Source organism: Bos mutus, chromosome 25 (assembly GCF_027580195.1).
Source record: "Bos mutus isolate GX-2022 chromosome 25, NWIPB_WYAK_1.1, whole genome shotgun sequence".
Classification (NCBI taxonomy): Eukaryota; Metazoa; Chordata; class Mammalia; order Artiodactyla; family Bovidae; genus Bos; species Bos mutus.
The window spans coordinates 20187158-20204764 of record NC_091641.1 but is presented as its reverse complement, the minus strand read 5'-3'; the positions used below and the strand labels follow the sequence as shown (position 1 = coordinate 20204764).

The 17607-nt window shown below is 45.3% G+C and overlaps 1 protein-coding gene across 2 annotated transcripts in view; it reads left to right on the top strand.

The window, feature by feature from the left end:
- PRKCB (protein kinase C beta) overlaps nt 1-17607 on the top strand; it is a 374767-nt gene that overhangs the window by 306879 nt on the left and 50281 nt on the right. For both annotated transcript variants that reach the window (XM_070362076.1, XM_070362075.1), the window contains exon 10: nt 5796-5969. In XM_070362076.1, coding sequence (XP_070218177.1) covers nt 5796-5969 — 174 coding nt within the window. The remainder of the gene's footprint in view (nt 1-5795; nt 5970-17607) is intronic.

The following is a 17607-nucleotide window of genomic DNA, read 5'->3' as shown; positions in this document are numbered from 1 at the left end:
GTGCCTGCGCCTGGTGCCTGGGGAAATTCCCAGACATCTGTCTTGCTCCTCCTCCAGCCAAGGGGCTGCACTGACATTCAAGAAGTCCAGGGCCCCTCTCCTGGGTTTTTGGGTGGTGGTGGTTGGGTGGGGTGAGGTGTTCACAAGTATTCAGGATTGTTAGACGGTACATTGACCAGTGGTGACGGGACAGCAGGTCTGTCCACGCTTGCAGTGCTGAGCCCCTCCTGTGTCCTGGGGGGTCATCCCAGCTGACGGCTCGGCTTCTACCAGCCTTCACTCCCTCTACACATCCACCTCTGCTCATGGCCCTCCCTGCTCTTGCCCCAGCCCTGGCCTCCTGGGGAATCTGGGAGCAGAAAATGCCTGTCTTCAGCCTACTCTTTACAGCTTAGTGGAGTCACTGTTTGTGCCTTGGTGAGGGCTAGGGAAGGAAAAACGGCTCTGGGTACCCGTGAGGGAGCAGAGAGAGATGGGAAATAAGCTGAAGACACACAGTCCAGCACTTTGAGCCCTGCCCTGCCCAGGCAACTCCTGCGAGGATCTGCTCAGCTTGGCAGCTCGTATTTCTGTGGTGAGGCTTGGGGAGAAAGAGGCTGCAAAAGCCCTCTTGCTTCGGAAGTGTGTGTGTCAGGGACTTTCTCCCTAAGATTTCTAAGTTCCTGGATCTGTGTCGCCCACGACCACCCCTGGCTCTGATGAGAGAAAATGATGTGGCCAGGAGACCGCACAGAGGGGTGGGGACCTCGGCTGAGAGCTCCCTGCAGGAGTCCAGGGAAGCCTCTCACATCCAGGCAGGAGCTGAGCGGAACATGGGAGCTGCCCTCCTGCCCCGAGGCTCCCTCTGGCCCCCTGAGGCCTCTCTTGCTGTGTCTGATCCTCCAGCCAAGTCAGGGGTGAGCATTTTCGTTTCCTCAGCCACCTAAACTCCTGGAGGATTCTTCTGGAGCTCTGACAAGTGGAGCATATAAAGGCAGAGACCTTGAGTTCAGGTTCAGTTCAGTTCAGTTCAGTTGCTCAGTCGTGTCTGACTCTTTGCAACCCCATGGACCACAGCACACCAGGCATCCCTGTCTATCACCAACTGCCAGAGTTTACTCAAACTCACATCCATTGAGTCGGTGATTCCGTCCAACCATCTCATCCTGTGTCATCCCTTTCTCCTCCTGCCTTCAATCTTTCCCAGCATCAGGGTCTTTTCGAATGAGTCAGTTCTTTGCATCAGGTGGCCAAAGTATTGGAGTTTCAGCCTCAGCATCAGTCCTTCCAATGAATATTCAGGACTGATTTCCTTTAGGATGGACTGGTTGGATCTCCTTGCTGTCCAAGGGACTCTCAAGAGTCTTCTCCAACACCACAGTTCAAAAGCATCAATTCTTTGGTGCTCAGCTTTCTTTATAGTCCAACTCTCACATCCTTACATGACCACCAGAAAAACCATAGCTTTGACTAGACAGACCTTTGTTGGCAAAGTAATGTCTCTGCTTTTTATAAGCTGTCTAGGTTGGTCATAACTTTTCTTCCAAGGAGCAAGTGTCTTTTAATTTCATGGCTGCAGTTACCATCTGCAGTGATTTTGGAGCCCAAAAAATAAAGTCTGTCACTGTTTCCACTATTTCCCCATCTATTTGCCATGAAGTGATGGGACCAGATGCCATGATCTTAGTTTTCTGAATGTTGAGTTTTAAGCCAACTTTTTCACTCTCCTCTTTCACTTTCATCAAGAGTCTCTTTAGTTCTTCTTTGCTTTCTGCCATAAGCGTGGTGTCATCTGCATATCTGAGGTTATTGATATTTCTCCCACCAATCTTGATTCCAGCTTGTGCTTCCTCCAGCCCAGCATTTCTCATGATGTACTCTGCATATAAGTTAAATAAGCAGAGTAACAATACTCCTTTCCTGATTTGGAACCAGTCTGTTGTTTCATGTCCAGTTCTAATTGTTGCTTCTTGATCTGCATACAGATTTCTCAGGAGGCGGGTCAGGTGGTCTGGTATTCCCATCTCTTGAAGAATTTTCCTCAGTTTGCTGTGGTCCACACAGTCAAAGGCTTTGGCATAGTCAATAAAGCAGAAGTAGATGCTTTTCTGGAACTCTCTTGCTTTTTCTATGATCCAACAGGTGTTGGCAATTTGATCTCTGGTTCCTCTGCCTTTTCTAAATCCAGCTTGAACATCTGGATGTTCACGGTTCACGTATTGCTGAAGCCTGGCTTGGAGAATTTTGAGCATTACTTTACTAGTGTGTGAGATGAGTGCAGTTGTGCGGTAGTTTGAGCATTCTTTGCCATTGCCTTTCTTTGGGATTGGAATGAAAACTGACCTTTTCCAGTCCTGTGGCCACTGCTGAGTTTCCCAAATTCGCTGGCATATTGAGTGCAGCACTTTCACAACATCATCTTTTAGGATTTGAAATAGCTTAATTGGAATTCCATCACCTCCACTAGCTTTGTTCGTAGTGATGCTTCCTAAGGCCCACTTGACTTCACATTCTAGGATGTCTGGCTCTAGGTGAGTGATCACACCATCATGATTATCTGGGTCATGAAGGTCTTTTTTGTATAGTTCCTCTGTGTATTCTTGCCATCTCTTCTTAATATCTTTTGCTTCTGTTAGGTCCATGCCATTTCTGCCCTTTATTGTGCCAATCTTTGCATGAAATATTCCCTTGGTATCTCTAATTTTCTTGAAGAGATCTCTAGTCTTTCCCATTCTGTTGTTTTCCTTTATTTCTTTGCACTGGTCACTGAGGAAGGCTTTTTTATCTCTCCTTGCTATTCTTTGGAACTCTGAATTCAAATGGGTGTGTCTTTCCTTTTCTCCTTTGCCTTTCACTTCTCTTCTTTTCATAGCTGTTTTTAAGACCTCCTCAGACAACCATTTTGCCTTTTTGCATTTCTTTTTCTTGGGGATGGTCTTAATCTCTGTCTCCTGTACAATGTCATGAACTTTCATCCATAGTTCTTCAGGCACTCTGTCTATCCAATCTAATCCCTCAAATCTATTTCTCACTTCTACTGTATAGTTGTAAGGAATTTGATTTAGGTCATACCTGAATGATCTAGTGGCTTTCCCTACTTTCTTCATTTTAAGTCTGAATTTGGCAATAAGGAGCTCATGTTCTGAGACACAGTCAGCTCCTAGTCTTGTTTTTGCTGACTGTATAGAGCTTCTCCATCTTTGGCTGCAAAGAATATAATCAATCTGATTTTCATATTGACCGTCTGGTGATGTCCATGTGTAGAGTCTTCTCTTGTGTTGTTGGAAGAGGGTGTTTGCTATGACCAGTGTGTTTTCTTGGCAAAACTCTATTAGCCTTTGCCCTGCTTCATTCTGTACTCCATAGCCAAATTTGCCTGTTACTCCAGGTATTTCTTAATTTCCTACTTTTGCATTCCAGTCCCCTATAATGAAAAGGACATATTTTTTGAGTATTAGTTCTAGAAGGTCTTGTAGATCTTCATAGAACCGTTCAATTTCAGCTTCTTCAGCATTATTGGTCGGGGCATAGACTTGGATTACTGTGATATTGAATGGCTTGCCTTGGAAATGAACAGAGATCATTCTGTCATTTTTGAGATTGCATCTAAGTACTGCATTTAGGACTCTTTTGTTGACCATGATGGCTACTCCATTTCTTCTAGTTCAGATAGACTGGGTTCAAATCCTGGCTCTGTCCCTAACTGAATTTTTGGTGTCACAGGTCACTTACCTGCCGTGGGCCACCTATAAGATAGAGCTCTTTTCAATTCATTAATTTAAAACTTATATTTGTTTATTATTGAAGCATAGTTGATATACAATATTGTATAAGTTGCAGGCATTCATTGTAGTGATTCACAAGTTTTAAAGGTTAAACTTCATTTATGGTTACTATAAAATATTGGCAGTATTTCCTGTGTTGTGTCATATACCCTTGTAGCTTATTTTATACCTAATAGTCTGTGCCTCTTAATCGGCCAGCCCTATGTTGCCTCTTCCCTATGAAATGCAGTTCTTAATGGTACTGACTTCCCAGAGTCTTAGGCAAAGTGAATGAGAAATAATAAATGAGAACCACTCATTGTCTGGCACATGGTACTCAAAATAATGTGACGATTGATATTATTGCCTGCAAAATATCTGACCCAGTGTGTGCAGTGTGTACTTACTTGGATCTGATTGCCTCTTCGTCCAGGAAGCCTTCTCAGAAGCCCCCAGACCAGGTTAGGTCTTGAACAACATGGTCCTGCCCCATGCTTCTAAGAGGCTTCTTGAGAACGGTACCTGCGGGTCACTCTTCCCTCTGGCACAGTCACAACCAGTGAAAATAATGATGTGTCACGAGCCACGCTGATTAACATGCTCTGATTGTGACCACGGCTGTGTGGAAGGAAGCCCCAGGACACAGGAGGGGATGTTAAAATATTACATTAATCATCCCTGTAATTAATGTCCAAAGTCCTCCTTCCTCCCTGGAATGCAGCATCAGGAAACGTGCCTGCTCATCTAATGGTGTTTCTCCATGCTTAGCAGGCTCTTAGTAAATATTAAATAACTGAAAGAACAAGAGAACCATTGCCCCCAATTCAGTTTTATCAGGAATTCAATCATTCCTTCCTTCAACAAATACTTCTTGAACGTCTGCTGTGTGCCAGGCACACTATTCCAGGCTTGCGGGGGTACACCAACAAACAAAACAGGCAAAGATACTTGCCCTCATGGGGTTTATGTTTGACTGGACATTGATATGTGTCCCAGAGGGATATCTTAATACATGCTCATCACTCTTGAAACTGTCTTCTATTTTTAAATTTTTTCTTTTGAAAAATTGAAGGATAGTTAATTTACAAGGTTGTGTTAATTTCAGGTGTACAGCAGAGTGATTCAGTTTATATTATCTATATTCCTTTTTTAGATTCTTTTTCCATTAGAGGTTATTATTAATACAAGATGCTGAATATAGTTCCCGTGCTGTACAGTAGATCCTTGTTGTTTTGATGTTGTTGTTTAGTCGCTAAGTTGTGTCTGACTCTTTTGCGACCCCATGGACTATAGCCTGCCAGGCTCCTCTGTCCAAGGGGTTTCCCAGGCAAGAATACTGGAGTGGGTTGCCATTTCCTTTTCCAGGAGATAGTCCTGACCCAGGAATCGAAAATCGAGTCTCCTGCTTGATGGGCAAATTCTTTACCACGGAGCCCCCTGGGAAGGCCCCTTTTGTTTACCGATTTTATATATAGTAGTGTGTCTCTGTTAATCCCAAGCTCCTAATTTATCCTGCTGCTGCTAAGTCACTTCAGTCGTATCCGACTCTGTGCGACCCCATAGACAGCAGCCCACCAGGCTCCCCCGTCCCTGGGATTCTCCAGGCAAGAACATGGAGTGGGTTGCCATTTCCTTCTCCAATGCTTGAAAGTGAAAAGTGAAAGTGAAGTCGCTCAGTCGTGTCCAACTCTTCGAGACCCCATGGACTGTAGCCTACCAGGCTCCTCCGTCCATGGGATTTTCTAGGCAAGAGTACTGGAGTGGGGTGCCATTGCCTTCTCCGTAATTTATCCTTCTACCACCCCCGCTTTCCCCTTTGGTAACCATAAATTTGTTTTCTATGTCGGTGAGTCTGTCTCTGTCTTGGAACCACCCTCTTTTCGATTGGGTTCAGCCATTCAAGGTTCAAGGTCCGGGGGAAACTTTATGTATCATATCAGCATCCACTGAGGGCGCGTGGAAGGAGCTTTGAATGGATCTGAATGACCCTCAGCCACCACTGGCTTCACTGGGGGCCCCTTCAATTACACTGACATGCCCACTGTCTTGCAGGTCATGCTCTCAGAGCGAAAAGGCACAGATGAGCTGTATGCTGTGAAGATCCTGAAAAAGGACGTGGTCATCCAAGATGATGACGTGGAATGCACGATGGTGGAGAAGCGGGTGCTGGCCCTGCCCGGGAAGCCGCCCTTCCTGACCCAGCTGCATTCCTGCTTCCAGACCATGGTAACTACCTGGGGGCTGGACCCCTCCACCTCCGGGCTTCCAGGCTTTGGCCAGAGCAGTTCTAGCAGTGGCCACCCCATAGAGGCACCCAGGCCCTTCCCATCCTGGAGACAGAAAGCTGTCAGGCCCAGGGATGGCTGTGGAGCATTTTTCTGAGGTTGCCACTGAGAAGCGCTCTCCCCTGAGGCAGATGCTGTTTCAACAAAGATAAAGGAACTCAGGCAATTGGTTTTATAACCAACTGAGCAGGGCCCTCCTCTGGCAGCAAGAGGTGACTTGGGGACAGGAACTCAGGACTTTCAGTCCCACGATCTCAGATGTTCTAGCAGCAGTTACAGATGGGGATGAGGGCAGAGGTCCTCACAGGTGCCCCTACAGGGTCAGGGTCGGGCCTCTGGATCCTTCAGATAAATGTGTGATTCCATGCTGCAGGTTGCATGGCCCTCATAGGACTCCCGGGGCAGGGGGCACAGCCTGGGTAGGGGCTGATGAGCTCAGAGCCAGGCTTCTAAGAAGAAGAGGAAATCTATGTACTATCTGCTATTCACTGTGATTCTACTTTCATCTGTGAGAATGAGAGACATCCTTCGAACAACCTCTTTCCTTCCCCCTGTGCACACTAGACCTGGCTCTCCATCCCACTGTGGCCATCAGACCACAATCTGGGGCCCCATTCAACTCACTGGGCTCTGCTGTCACATCCCCCATTGCATTGACTGGTAACTCTCCCCCTGTCTCCTTTGCTTTAAGAGCACGACCTTCTCAGAAATAGGACCTAGCTTTCTCAGCCATCTGCCTCATCTATGAGCCTTTCCCAGGTACCAGACACTGTGTGTGTGGAGGGGGTGGGAGTAGGGGAAGGAAGGCAGAGCAGAGCCCAAATGCAAAGAGATAAGAGTTAATTCTTGCTTTGGAAGCTTCTCAGGGCAAAGGCCTAGAGTCTTAAAGATGCTTTAAGGGCACGTTCAAGATTATTTTGACTTGCTCCAGTTTGCACCCTTCGTTCTGATTTTAGAACCCAACTCCTGTGTGCGATGGGATGCTATTGTAAGTTGTGTGTGCTTTAAAGTTTCTTTTCTCCTCCAGCATCCCCAAGTCCTGTGCTCTGCTAAGTTCGACTGAGTCCCCCACCAGCCTAGAAAGACCTGGAACTGGGTTTGGGATGGGTTTTCTCAGTGTAGGCTGTACCCTTGTAGTAGAACTACCTGTGGTGAGAGGGGCAGAGTCAGAACCCGGCTCCTTCCTTAGTGTGAGAGTTTCTTGATACATATTGGGGTCAGAGGGACCTGGGTTCACATCTCAGCTTTGTCATTTTCTGGCTGAGTGGCCTTGAGAAAATCATGCAACCCCGCTGGGCCTCAGTCTCTTCATATGTAAAGGGATAAAAGTAGGTGCATCCAAGGTTGCTATGAGGAGGAAATGAGATTACACATGAGACGTGCTTAACACCGGTGCTTGTTACCTGGTAAACACTCTTGTGTTCTGCTCAGCTGCTCAGTCGTGTCCGACTCTTGTGCGACCCCATGGACTGTAGCCCCCCAGGCTCCTCTGTTCATGGGATTTCCCAGGCAAGAATACTGGAGTGAGTTGCTATCTTCTACTCCAGGGGATCTTCCTGACCTAGGGATCAAACCATGACTCCTACATTGGCAGGCAGATTCTTTACTATTGCACCACTTGGGAAGCCCCCAAACACTCATAAATGTTGGTTATCCACTTCACAGACATTTAACATTGGCCTTGGCCTGGACTGGTACTGAGCTATAGAGTTGAGGAAGCTAGGTGCTCTTTTTGAGAAGCTAGGTCCTGTTTTCTCCTCTTAAAGCAAAGATGACAGACACGGGGATGTTACCAAACAATGTAAAGCTGCTGTGATAGCAGAATCTGGAGAAGTCAAGGAGTCCTTAGGTTGTTCCTTGATGCCACAGGGGCATCTGCATTTTGGGTGAAGGGATGGTTTTTTCTGCTGGGGCCCTTGCCCCGAATCCCAATCTCCCTGCCACAGGTCAAGAGAGAGGGAACATTCTAGGGAAATGTGTGCAGTATTTCTTTCGGAGGCTTTGACCCACCAGCCTCTTGTCGGGGTCTGCTGGTGACAGTGGGCTATAAGAAGATTTTCACTCTGCTGCCGGCAGAGAGCGGAAGTCGTGTTTGCTAGTGTGTGGAGCATGTACCACCATGCAGTATGGTGCTGGGTAGTTTGAAGGGTGATTTTGGGTGCTGCACGGATTTTAAATTGTGTTCTTTTAAGTTCACTGTACATTCTTCTGAGTACCTTGAGGAGGATGTTTCTATGTGATGCTGCTGCTGCTGCTAAGTCCTTTCAGTCGTGTCCAACTCTGTGCATCCCCATAGATGGCAACCCACCAGGCTCCCCCGTCCCTGGGATTCTCCAGGCAAGAACACTGGAGTGGATTGCCATTTCCTTCTCCAGTGCATGAAAGTGAAAAGTGAAAGTGAAGTTGCTCAGTCGTGTCCGACCCTCAGTGACCCCATGGACTGCAGCCTTCCAGGCTCGTCCATCCATGGGATTTTCCTCGAAAGAGTACTGGAGTGGGGTGCCATTACCTTCTCTGTCTATTTGGTGCTAGCATGGCCATTAACATCTTTCTAACACTTGCCTTTTTAACAGAGAGAGAGGGGACCAGGCTTCAGGTTCTGAGCTTTGACAAATAGCAGTTTCTTTTACTTACTTATTTTTAATTGGGGAATAATTACTTTACAATATTGTGTTCGTTTCTGCCATACATCAACATGAATCAGCCATAGGAATACAATTTCCTTTTAAAATATTTATTTAGGCTGTGCTGGGTCTTTATTGTGGCATGCGGGATCTTTAGTTGCAGCATGGAACTCTTAATTATGGCATGTGGGATCTAGTTCCCTGACCAGGGATCGAACCTGGACTCCCTGCTTTGGGAGGATGGAATCATAGCCACTGGACCACCAGGGAAGTCCCTAAATAGCAGTTTCTAAGTCATTGTTTTGCTTTTATTTTATATATTTTTTACGGATTTCTTTCATTTAAGATAACACTATAAAGTCTTTCAATTTTTAAATTTTGAGATATTATAAGACAAATATAAAGAAACCACACACAATTAGTGTTTTAATAATGAGTTTTTATAGAGTTAAGCTCCTTATACCACCATCCAGGTCAAGAAAGAACTTTGGCAGCCACTCTAGAAGTTTCTCTGTGTCCCAATCTCCATCTCCCCGCAAATGGTAGCTTGACTTCTTTGCCTGTCTCTATAGTTTTATCACTTAAGTTTTATCATCCCTTGATAAGATAGTTTACTCTTTCCCCTTGGTAGAAATTTGCTGTGTCTTTAATATAATGATTTCCTTCTCCATTCTTTCCATCCTTTCTTTTACTTGCTAAAGAGCCTGGGCTGTCTGACCCATAACATTTTCACAGTCTGAATTTTTCTGATTGCTGTCTGAGGGCCAGCGTATCTGTTTCCGCTGTCCCCTGTTTTTTGAAAATTGGTATCTGAACCTAGAGGCTTGGCCAGACTCAACTTTGATCCCTTTGGTAAGACCAGGTGGCTGTTTTTTTTTTTTTTTTAATCCAAAGGCACATAATGTCCAGTTGCCCCTCTTTTTGTATGTTGGCAACCAGAGATGCTCTGTGTCTGGGTCCATGAATTCATAAAGGACTGTGAGGTGGTGATTTCTTAATTCTATCATTTCTTTTTCTTTATTAGTTGGATGCTTTTATAAAGAGAGACTTCCCTCACCTGTTTCTTTGTCCCCTGGTGGTACAGTTCATCTAGAAATCAGGATAGATAGATGAGGCTTTTCTCTTACTTGACAGTTTTCATGAATTGGTTCACTGTTATGCCCCAAAGGTAACTAAAGTTTGCTTAATAGAGTTTTTGTAAAGAAAAATGTTAAGTGAGCAACAATTCACATCACACGAGACTTGGCAGAGATGGAGAAGGACATACTTCTTACAAGTTCAAATCTCTAATGTTACCTTGGGGAGTGAAAGCCTGGAGGCATTCAAGTCACGACTAGACCCTTAGACCTCTAGATTCCCTCATTCCCACATCTTCTCTTTTTTCCATTGGCAGTTCCTACATTGACTCATGGAGATCACCAGATGAAGGACAGTTTCAGTGGTAAATACACTAAGAAGGAGACCTTGTTCTCAAGGAAGAGTCTGGGCTATCTTGGAGCAAAAGCTTTCAATTTCAGTTGGATGTGTTGAGATTAGGGGAAATTGGTCGTTGGTTGTTAATACTCATTAAGTAAAGTATCTTCATTTGTAATTTACTGTTTTAAACATGATACAGTGGATTTGAGGCTCTTCTTTTAACATTGAGTCTTGAATTTCAGTATGCTTTCTGGAACTGGGGAGTAGGGCCTGGGCGTGCATGGAAACAGCACAACATCTTGGGTCCCCTCCACGATATCCATGAGCCGTCAACTGCCAGGGAAGAGAGAGTAACAGCCAAGAGAATTGAGTGGATTCGAGTCTTGTGTGGGGAGAAAGGCCTCCTCTTGAAAACTGACCCCATCCAGCAAGGCTGGGGATGGAACTGGTTGCTTTCCGGTTGGTGAGGATCAGATGAAATTGTTATCCCATCTGTATTTAAAGGAAAAATATGTAACTTCTCACATGCCTCATGTGGTGGCCAAAATTTTAAAAAACAAAACAAACAAACAAAAGTACTTAACTTTAAGTAGCAGAGTTATGCCTGGCTCAGGGAGATGCACTTCCTGCCAGCTGAGTGTGAGGCCCTTGGGGGCTGAGCAGGGTCAGCTGAGAGGAAAGCCAAGACTTCTCCTATCTCACATCCAACACCACATCACTGAGTGAAAGGCCCCCATTGAAATGTTTTTGTTTACTTTTTCCTTTGGCTAAGCACTTGTATTTTAAGTTTCAGTTCAGTTCAGTTCAGTCACTCAGTCGTGTCCGACTCTTTGTGACCCCATGAATTGCAGCATGCCAGGCCTCCCTGTCCATCACCAACTCCCGGAGTTCACCCAAACCCACATCCATTGAGTCGGTGATGCCATCCAGCCATCTCATCCTCTGTCGTCCCCTTCTCCTCCTGCCCTCAATCCCTCCCAGCATCAGGGTCTTTTCCAATGAGTCAACTCTTCGCATGAGGTGGCCAAAGTGCTGGAGTTTCAGCTTTAGCATCATTCCTTCCAAAGAACACCCAGGACTGATCTCCTTTAGAATGGACTGGTTGGATCTCTTTGCAGTCCAAGGGACTCTCAAGAGTCTTCTCCAACACCACAGTTCAAAAGCATCATTTCTTCGGCTCTCAGCTTTCTTCACAGTCCAACTCTCATATCCATACATGACTACTGGAAAAACCATGGCCTTGACTAGACAGACCTTTGTTGGCAAAGTAATGTCTCTGCTCTTTAATATGCTATCTAGGTTGGTCATAACTTTCCTTCCAAGGAGTAAGTGTCTTTTAATTTCACGGCTTCAGTCACCATCTGCAGTGATTTTGGAGCCCAGAAAAATAAAGTCTGACACTGTTTCCACTGTTTCCCCATCTATTTCCCATGAAGTGATGGGACCGGATGCCATGATCTTCGTTTTCTGAATGTTGAGCTTTAAGCCAACTTTTTCACTCTCCTCTTTCACTTTCATCAAGAGGCTTTTGAGTTCCTCTTCACTTTCTGCCATAAGGGTGGTGTTGTCAGCGTATCTGAGGTTATTGATATTTCTCCTGGCAATCTTGATTCCAGCTTGTGCTTCTTCCAGCCCAGCATTTCTCATGATGTACTCTGCATATAAGTTATTTCAGAGATTTGATAATGCAGTAGGGCTTCCTTGGTGGCTCAGTGGTTAAAAAAAAAAAAAAAATCTGCCTGCCAAGCAGGAGACTCGGGTTTGATCCCTGGGCTGGAAGATGCTCTGGAGAAGGAAATGGCAACCCACTCCAGTATTCTTGCTTGGGAAATCCCCTGGGCAGAGGAGCTTGGCAGGCTACAGTCTATGGGGTCGCAGAAATGTTGGACTTGACCTAGAGACTAAACAACAAGAATAATGCCTACAATACATGACACACAGGTCCAGCCATCTTAAGCCATATGAATGATGGCCCCTGGATGGGTCCCAGCATCACCTCCATTTCACAGATGAGGGCATTGAAGCCATACATAATAGCTTGTACATTTCAGGGCCAGGATTGGAAGCCAGGCAGCCAGGCTCCAAGGGGCTTTACACTTCATCACTACACGGTGAGGTCTTCTGAGTGCATGTTCCCCGATTCCCACCTCTTCTGACTCGCCTGGGGCGGAACTGCCAGCAGCCAGCCTGTCTCTGGGCTCTAGCGGGGGCCCAGTCACATCCCTCACCTGCTCCGTAAAATATCACCCCTGCTGCATCCCTCCACTTTCCACCCCTGCTCCCTGCATCCCTCCACTTTCCACCCCCACTCCCTGGAGTGGACCTGACTCCCATCTGAGCATCTGCCATCATGTGGGCCAGTGAATACTCTGCTTCATTCCAGCCTCACAAAGAATCGTGTGGTGAAAGGATTTATCTGACATCCCACCTTGAAAAAGAAAGGATTTAAGATATGGGACATGGAGGGTAGTTTGCCCTCGACACAGCACTGCTGAACCCAGAACCCAAGTGTTTTCTAATAGATTATATTGAGTTGCTACCAAAATGGCCCTAACAGACAAAAACAATAAAAAGCGGCAGCTGGCGTTAGTGTTCAGTGAGTGTCATACTGTGTACTCAACACTCTACAGATAACCTCTCATTTTATCCTCCGACACCACCCTGGGTGAGCCCTGGAACTGCCCCCAGTGTTGAGATAAGGATGCTGATATTCTGAGAAGTAACTTGAGCAATGCCATGTGGGAGCGGGGGAATGGCAATCCCAGTTGTCATCCACAGTGCCCTCATCTGTGAAAAGGGGATGGGAGGCTGGGATTTGCTCTGTAAGACTCTAGAACCCTCAACCTCGAAGCCTTGCTAGCTTGCTTCTGTCTTACGTCCAGATTCCTTTTTCTAGCTTATAAATTGTCTTCACTGTCATGATCATGTCTGATTTTAACAAAGACACCATAAGCACATACTACTGTTCACGCTTCCTCAAAGGAAGCCAACCCTCAGAAATTTGCAATGGCTCAGGTTACACCGTAAGTGACATTAGTTTCCATGGTGGCTCAGATGGTAAAGAATCTGCCTGCAATGCAGACGACCTGGGTTTGACCCCTGGGTCGGGAAGATCCCCTGGAGAAGGGAATGCAACCCACTCTAGTATTCTTCCGTAGACAGAGGAGCCTGGGCTTCCATCCATGGGGTCACAGAGAGTCGGACATGACTGAGTGACTAACACTTTGATTTTTGACACTATCGGTAAGTGGCAGGTGACCTAATGCCCCTTCAGGTGTTCATTTCACTAGGAAAGCATCACCCACTTGTCTCACAAGGATATTATGATGATTGGAAAGACTTTATGGTCCGAGTGATTTTCAGATTTAGGGAGCCGTGCATAAAGATGAGACAGAGGACTATTAGCCCAGCTCAGGTGAGCAGGAAAGCCCAGGAAAGTGGTTGTCATCACCTTCTGGAATTACATCTCCCCTGATCCCAGATTGGTGCTCTGGAGGTGGAGCCTGAGCTGGAGTAGCCAATATCCCTAAAGCCAGCAGCCCTGGAAGTCAGATCATTACTGCCAGTCTGCAGACAGTACTAATGCTTATTGATTCTGTCAACAAGTATTTATTTGTTGACATAAATGTGTCAGGACCCAGCTGCACCACTGGGAGGATGCATCCATGAACAGAAGAGATAAAAGTCCCCCATTCCTTTGGAATTTACATCTGAGTGGGGGAGACAGATAATAAACAATAATAACAAAAAATAAGGGGTCAAGAGATGATGGATGAAGACAGAGATGCTATTTTTGATTGGATGATCAGGGGCGGTGTTTCTGATAAGGATGACATTTGAGCAGAGACCAGAGCAAATGAGGGAGCTAGGCATGTGGATATCTCAGGGCAAAGTGTTCTAGACAGCAGGAAGAATGAGTGTAAACGCCCCAGGCAGGGACATGCTTGGCGTGTTTGAGGAGCAGCGACCAGGCCAGTGTAGCCCGAATGGAGTGTCATTTTGTATCTTGTGACCCAGAATTCCTTTATGAATCAGCTACCTTAAAAAAAAAATGACAGATCTAGTATAGCATGCTGCAGACTTGATATGTTTTTCTTGCTACAGACTTAGAATTTGGAAGATAAAAGCTTCTTAATAAAAGAAAAAGAATCTTGATGCTGGTCAGAATAGATAAAAGGGAAAAAGACTCCCCACCAATGTATGAAACAGTTTTTGTCATCCTTAAAATGATGCAAATTTAATTTCAAAAAACTTGTTTAGAAAAGCAAAGTTACATCAGAAGTATTCTTAGACAACTGGATTTTTTAAATCCTTGAAAAATATGCATGGCTCAATTTAACAGAAGATGTAAGATATCAAATTCTATTTAAGAGATTGTTCTAAATGTGTTAAAATTGGATTTGCACATGGAAAAGAATCAGAGATATAGACAAATCAAAACATTTATTTGATTTAGGGAGGTGCCTGTGGGTAATTGTCTTCATTTTGAATTTATATTATTTCAGGAGAGTCTGTGATAAAATACCTTAAAAGTGTTGAATGTACCACAAGGTGGCAAAAGTTAATACTGAAATTGTTGTTCACTTGCTAAGTCATGTCCGAATCTTTGCAATCCCATGGACTATAGCGTGCCAGGCTTCCCTATCCTTCACCATCTTCTGGAGCTTGCTCAAACTCTTGTCCATTGAGTTAGCGATGCCATCCCACCATCTCATCCTCTGTCTTCCCCTTCTCCTCCTGCCTTCAGTCTTTCCCAGTACCAGGGTCTTTTCCAGTGAGTTGGCTCTTTGGATCAGGTGGCCACAGTGTTGGAGCTTCAGCTTCAGCATTAATACACAGATGCAAAAGCCATCAGAAGGGGGTTGAATTTTCAGTGAATTGCTCATTAGAGGAACTGGTCTTAGGAGAATGGGGTTTAGGCCAATTTTTCTAGAAGTACAAAGGGTTAAGTAGGAGCTTCTCAGTCAAATAAATCTAGGTCTGAGATTCCTGGCTGTGTGACCTCCAGGAATTCACTTAACAGATCTGAATATTGGTTTCATCATCTTTAAAGTGACATAAGAAGTGAAGATTAAAAGAGATGATATACAAAGTGCAGAACAAATAATAAATGAGGCTACCCCTTTGAGCTGTGCTGTAGGGGCACCTGGCTGCCTAGGCACAAAAGGATTGCATTTTCTCCAGCCTTTTTGCAGTGTTTCCCAGGGACAGTTGTCAGCCCGGCACATTCATGCAATTTCCCAACTGCCAGTGGGCACAGGCAGTTGAGTCTCCTTAGCAAAACATCTATTTTAAATGTTTTCTTTTCAATTGAACATATGCACTTCTGTTTTTTTTTAAATAGAATTAGATTTCATGAGTCATTGAAGGACAGAAGTTACTTCCTCCCCAAATTTGCTGTCGTGGCCCAGCAAGAACTCAGTTGCAAGGCATGCTGGGAGGGACGTCAACCCAGAATGCAAAAAGGGACAGGGAAGGGGATGAGAATGGTTCCGCTTGTAGAGCTGGCCCCCGGTGACATGTCCGTTGAGCACGGAGAGTGTCTAAGGGGTCCTTGTAATTTGGGGTCAAGTTTGGGTTGGCACCAGTATCCAAGGATATGGTTAAATGTAAGGGTGTTGCCGTAGGAAGCTCTTGGCAGTAGTCTCTATGGTTGAGTTGCAGGAAATAGAATACCCTTCTTTCAAATTAGCTGTTAAAAAAGAAAATATTGGAAAGAAACGACCGAAAGGCAGAATCTGAGCCTCATGAAGATCTAGAACTTCAAGGCTTTCTAGACTAAATCTGTTTCTTTCTCCGCGCTTTCTTTGTTTTTCCCTGATCATGGTAACATGGCTTCCATAGCCCCTGTTTGCCTATCCGCCAAATTCCCACATTCCAATTCAAACTCAGGAAAGAGAATCTGATTGGTTCAGCATAGGTCAGTTGCTTTATTCCTAGTCCAATCACCTAGTAATTGACTACTAGTTCAGTAGGAAACTTTAAGAAGGAGTTGTATCTACAGGGAAGGAATAGTTGGTGCTCTTGTCAGGTGGGAGACAGCATCTTGAGGCCAAGGAGATCAATTGGGTTGGAGCAGGACATAGCCTGCTGCTAACAGTACAAATAGGGTGTTCAGTGTCTCCAAAGAGAGGATACCGGAGAGATAGGTGTCTGGGCCTTAGGCAGCTAAAGCCATCTAAGAATCTTGAGTGCAGGAAAGGATCCAGGAATGCAACCCAGGCATACAGAGCTGGGGTGGGTAGGAATGGACACAGCCTGCTTCTCTACCCTCTTGATGGTGACCTTTGTGTATTCATTCAGTAATTAAAGGTCCATAGAATTCCAAGGAAGAAGAGAGATGGCCCTAGCCCCAGTCCATGGGGTCACAAAGAGTCAGACACAACTGAGCGACTGAACTGAACTTGAGAACTTTGCTTTCTATGTGGAAGGGCAAAGCTTAGAAAGCTGAAAATACAGTTAGAGGAGCATTAGATTGCATGATTATGATAGTGATTCTTAGGCTACAGAATACAGAGGAAATAAGGTGTCACACCCGCATATGAATGAGGCTCCACCAGTTTGCATGGACTCCGTGTGCATCATCTGTTACATCTTTGCAAACTGTTTGGAGGAGAAGCTGTTCCTGTCCCTTCAAGGAGGCAGAGGAAGTTTAAGTAACTAATGTAAGATGTCAGAGTAAGCAGGATCTCTAGGACTTGCACTCAAAACAAGCTCATGCCACAGCTAGAGCCCTTAACTGCACAGCTTCTTGAGAGAAACAGATGGATCTCTACAGTAAGAGAACAGTTTACAGGCAAGATTGATTCACTGACCAGCTTTGGAAAATCACTCCAGATCATTAAATAGATTAACACTTACTGCAACTCACCTTAGAGAGGGTACACACTTAGAGTTGCTCATGTTGCTGACTTTCTCTGTCCGGGGTACCTTATGAAAAGTGGCAGGTGTTCTCCTGGCAGTTACATGGGCCTCATGTCACATCCCACTTTCAGCTGACTTAGAGGAACAGTGATTATCTCTTTAAATGCCCTGCCCTTTCCATGACCCCCCTGGTGAACTCTGCACATGCAGTCCAACCATGATTTTATTTTTTATTTGGCTGCCCTGGGTGTGAGTTATGGCATGTGGTATCTAGTTTCCCCACCAGGCCCCCTGCATTGGGAGCGTGGAGTCTTAATCGCGGGACCACCGGGGAAGTCCCCGGTCATCATCCTCATACTCACACGCCAAATTTGAGAAATGCTACCCAACCATTTTGCACGCTGCAGTGACAGACAGATATTTAATTTATTTACTGATTGAACACGAGAGGTCATGGGGAAAGGAAATTTAAAATTAACTGGAGTCGTTTCACGCTTCAGGGACAAGGGCAGTGTGTAAATGAAGAATCACCACAATAACGAGGACAATTAGGGAGGAACACTTTGAAAGTTGAGCAGACTGGCTAGTTTGAGGGGAAAGATGGTGAGCTTGCCTTTCGGAGCCTTTAATTGGAGTTGACGGTGGAACACCCACGTAGAAACGTCCTGTAGCCAG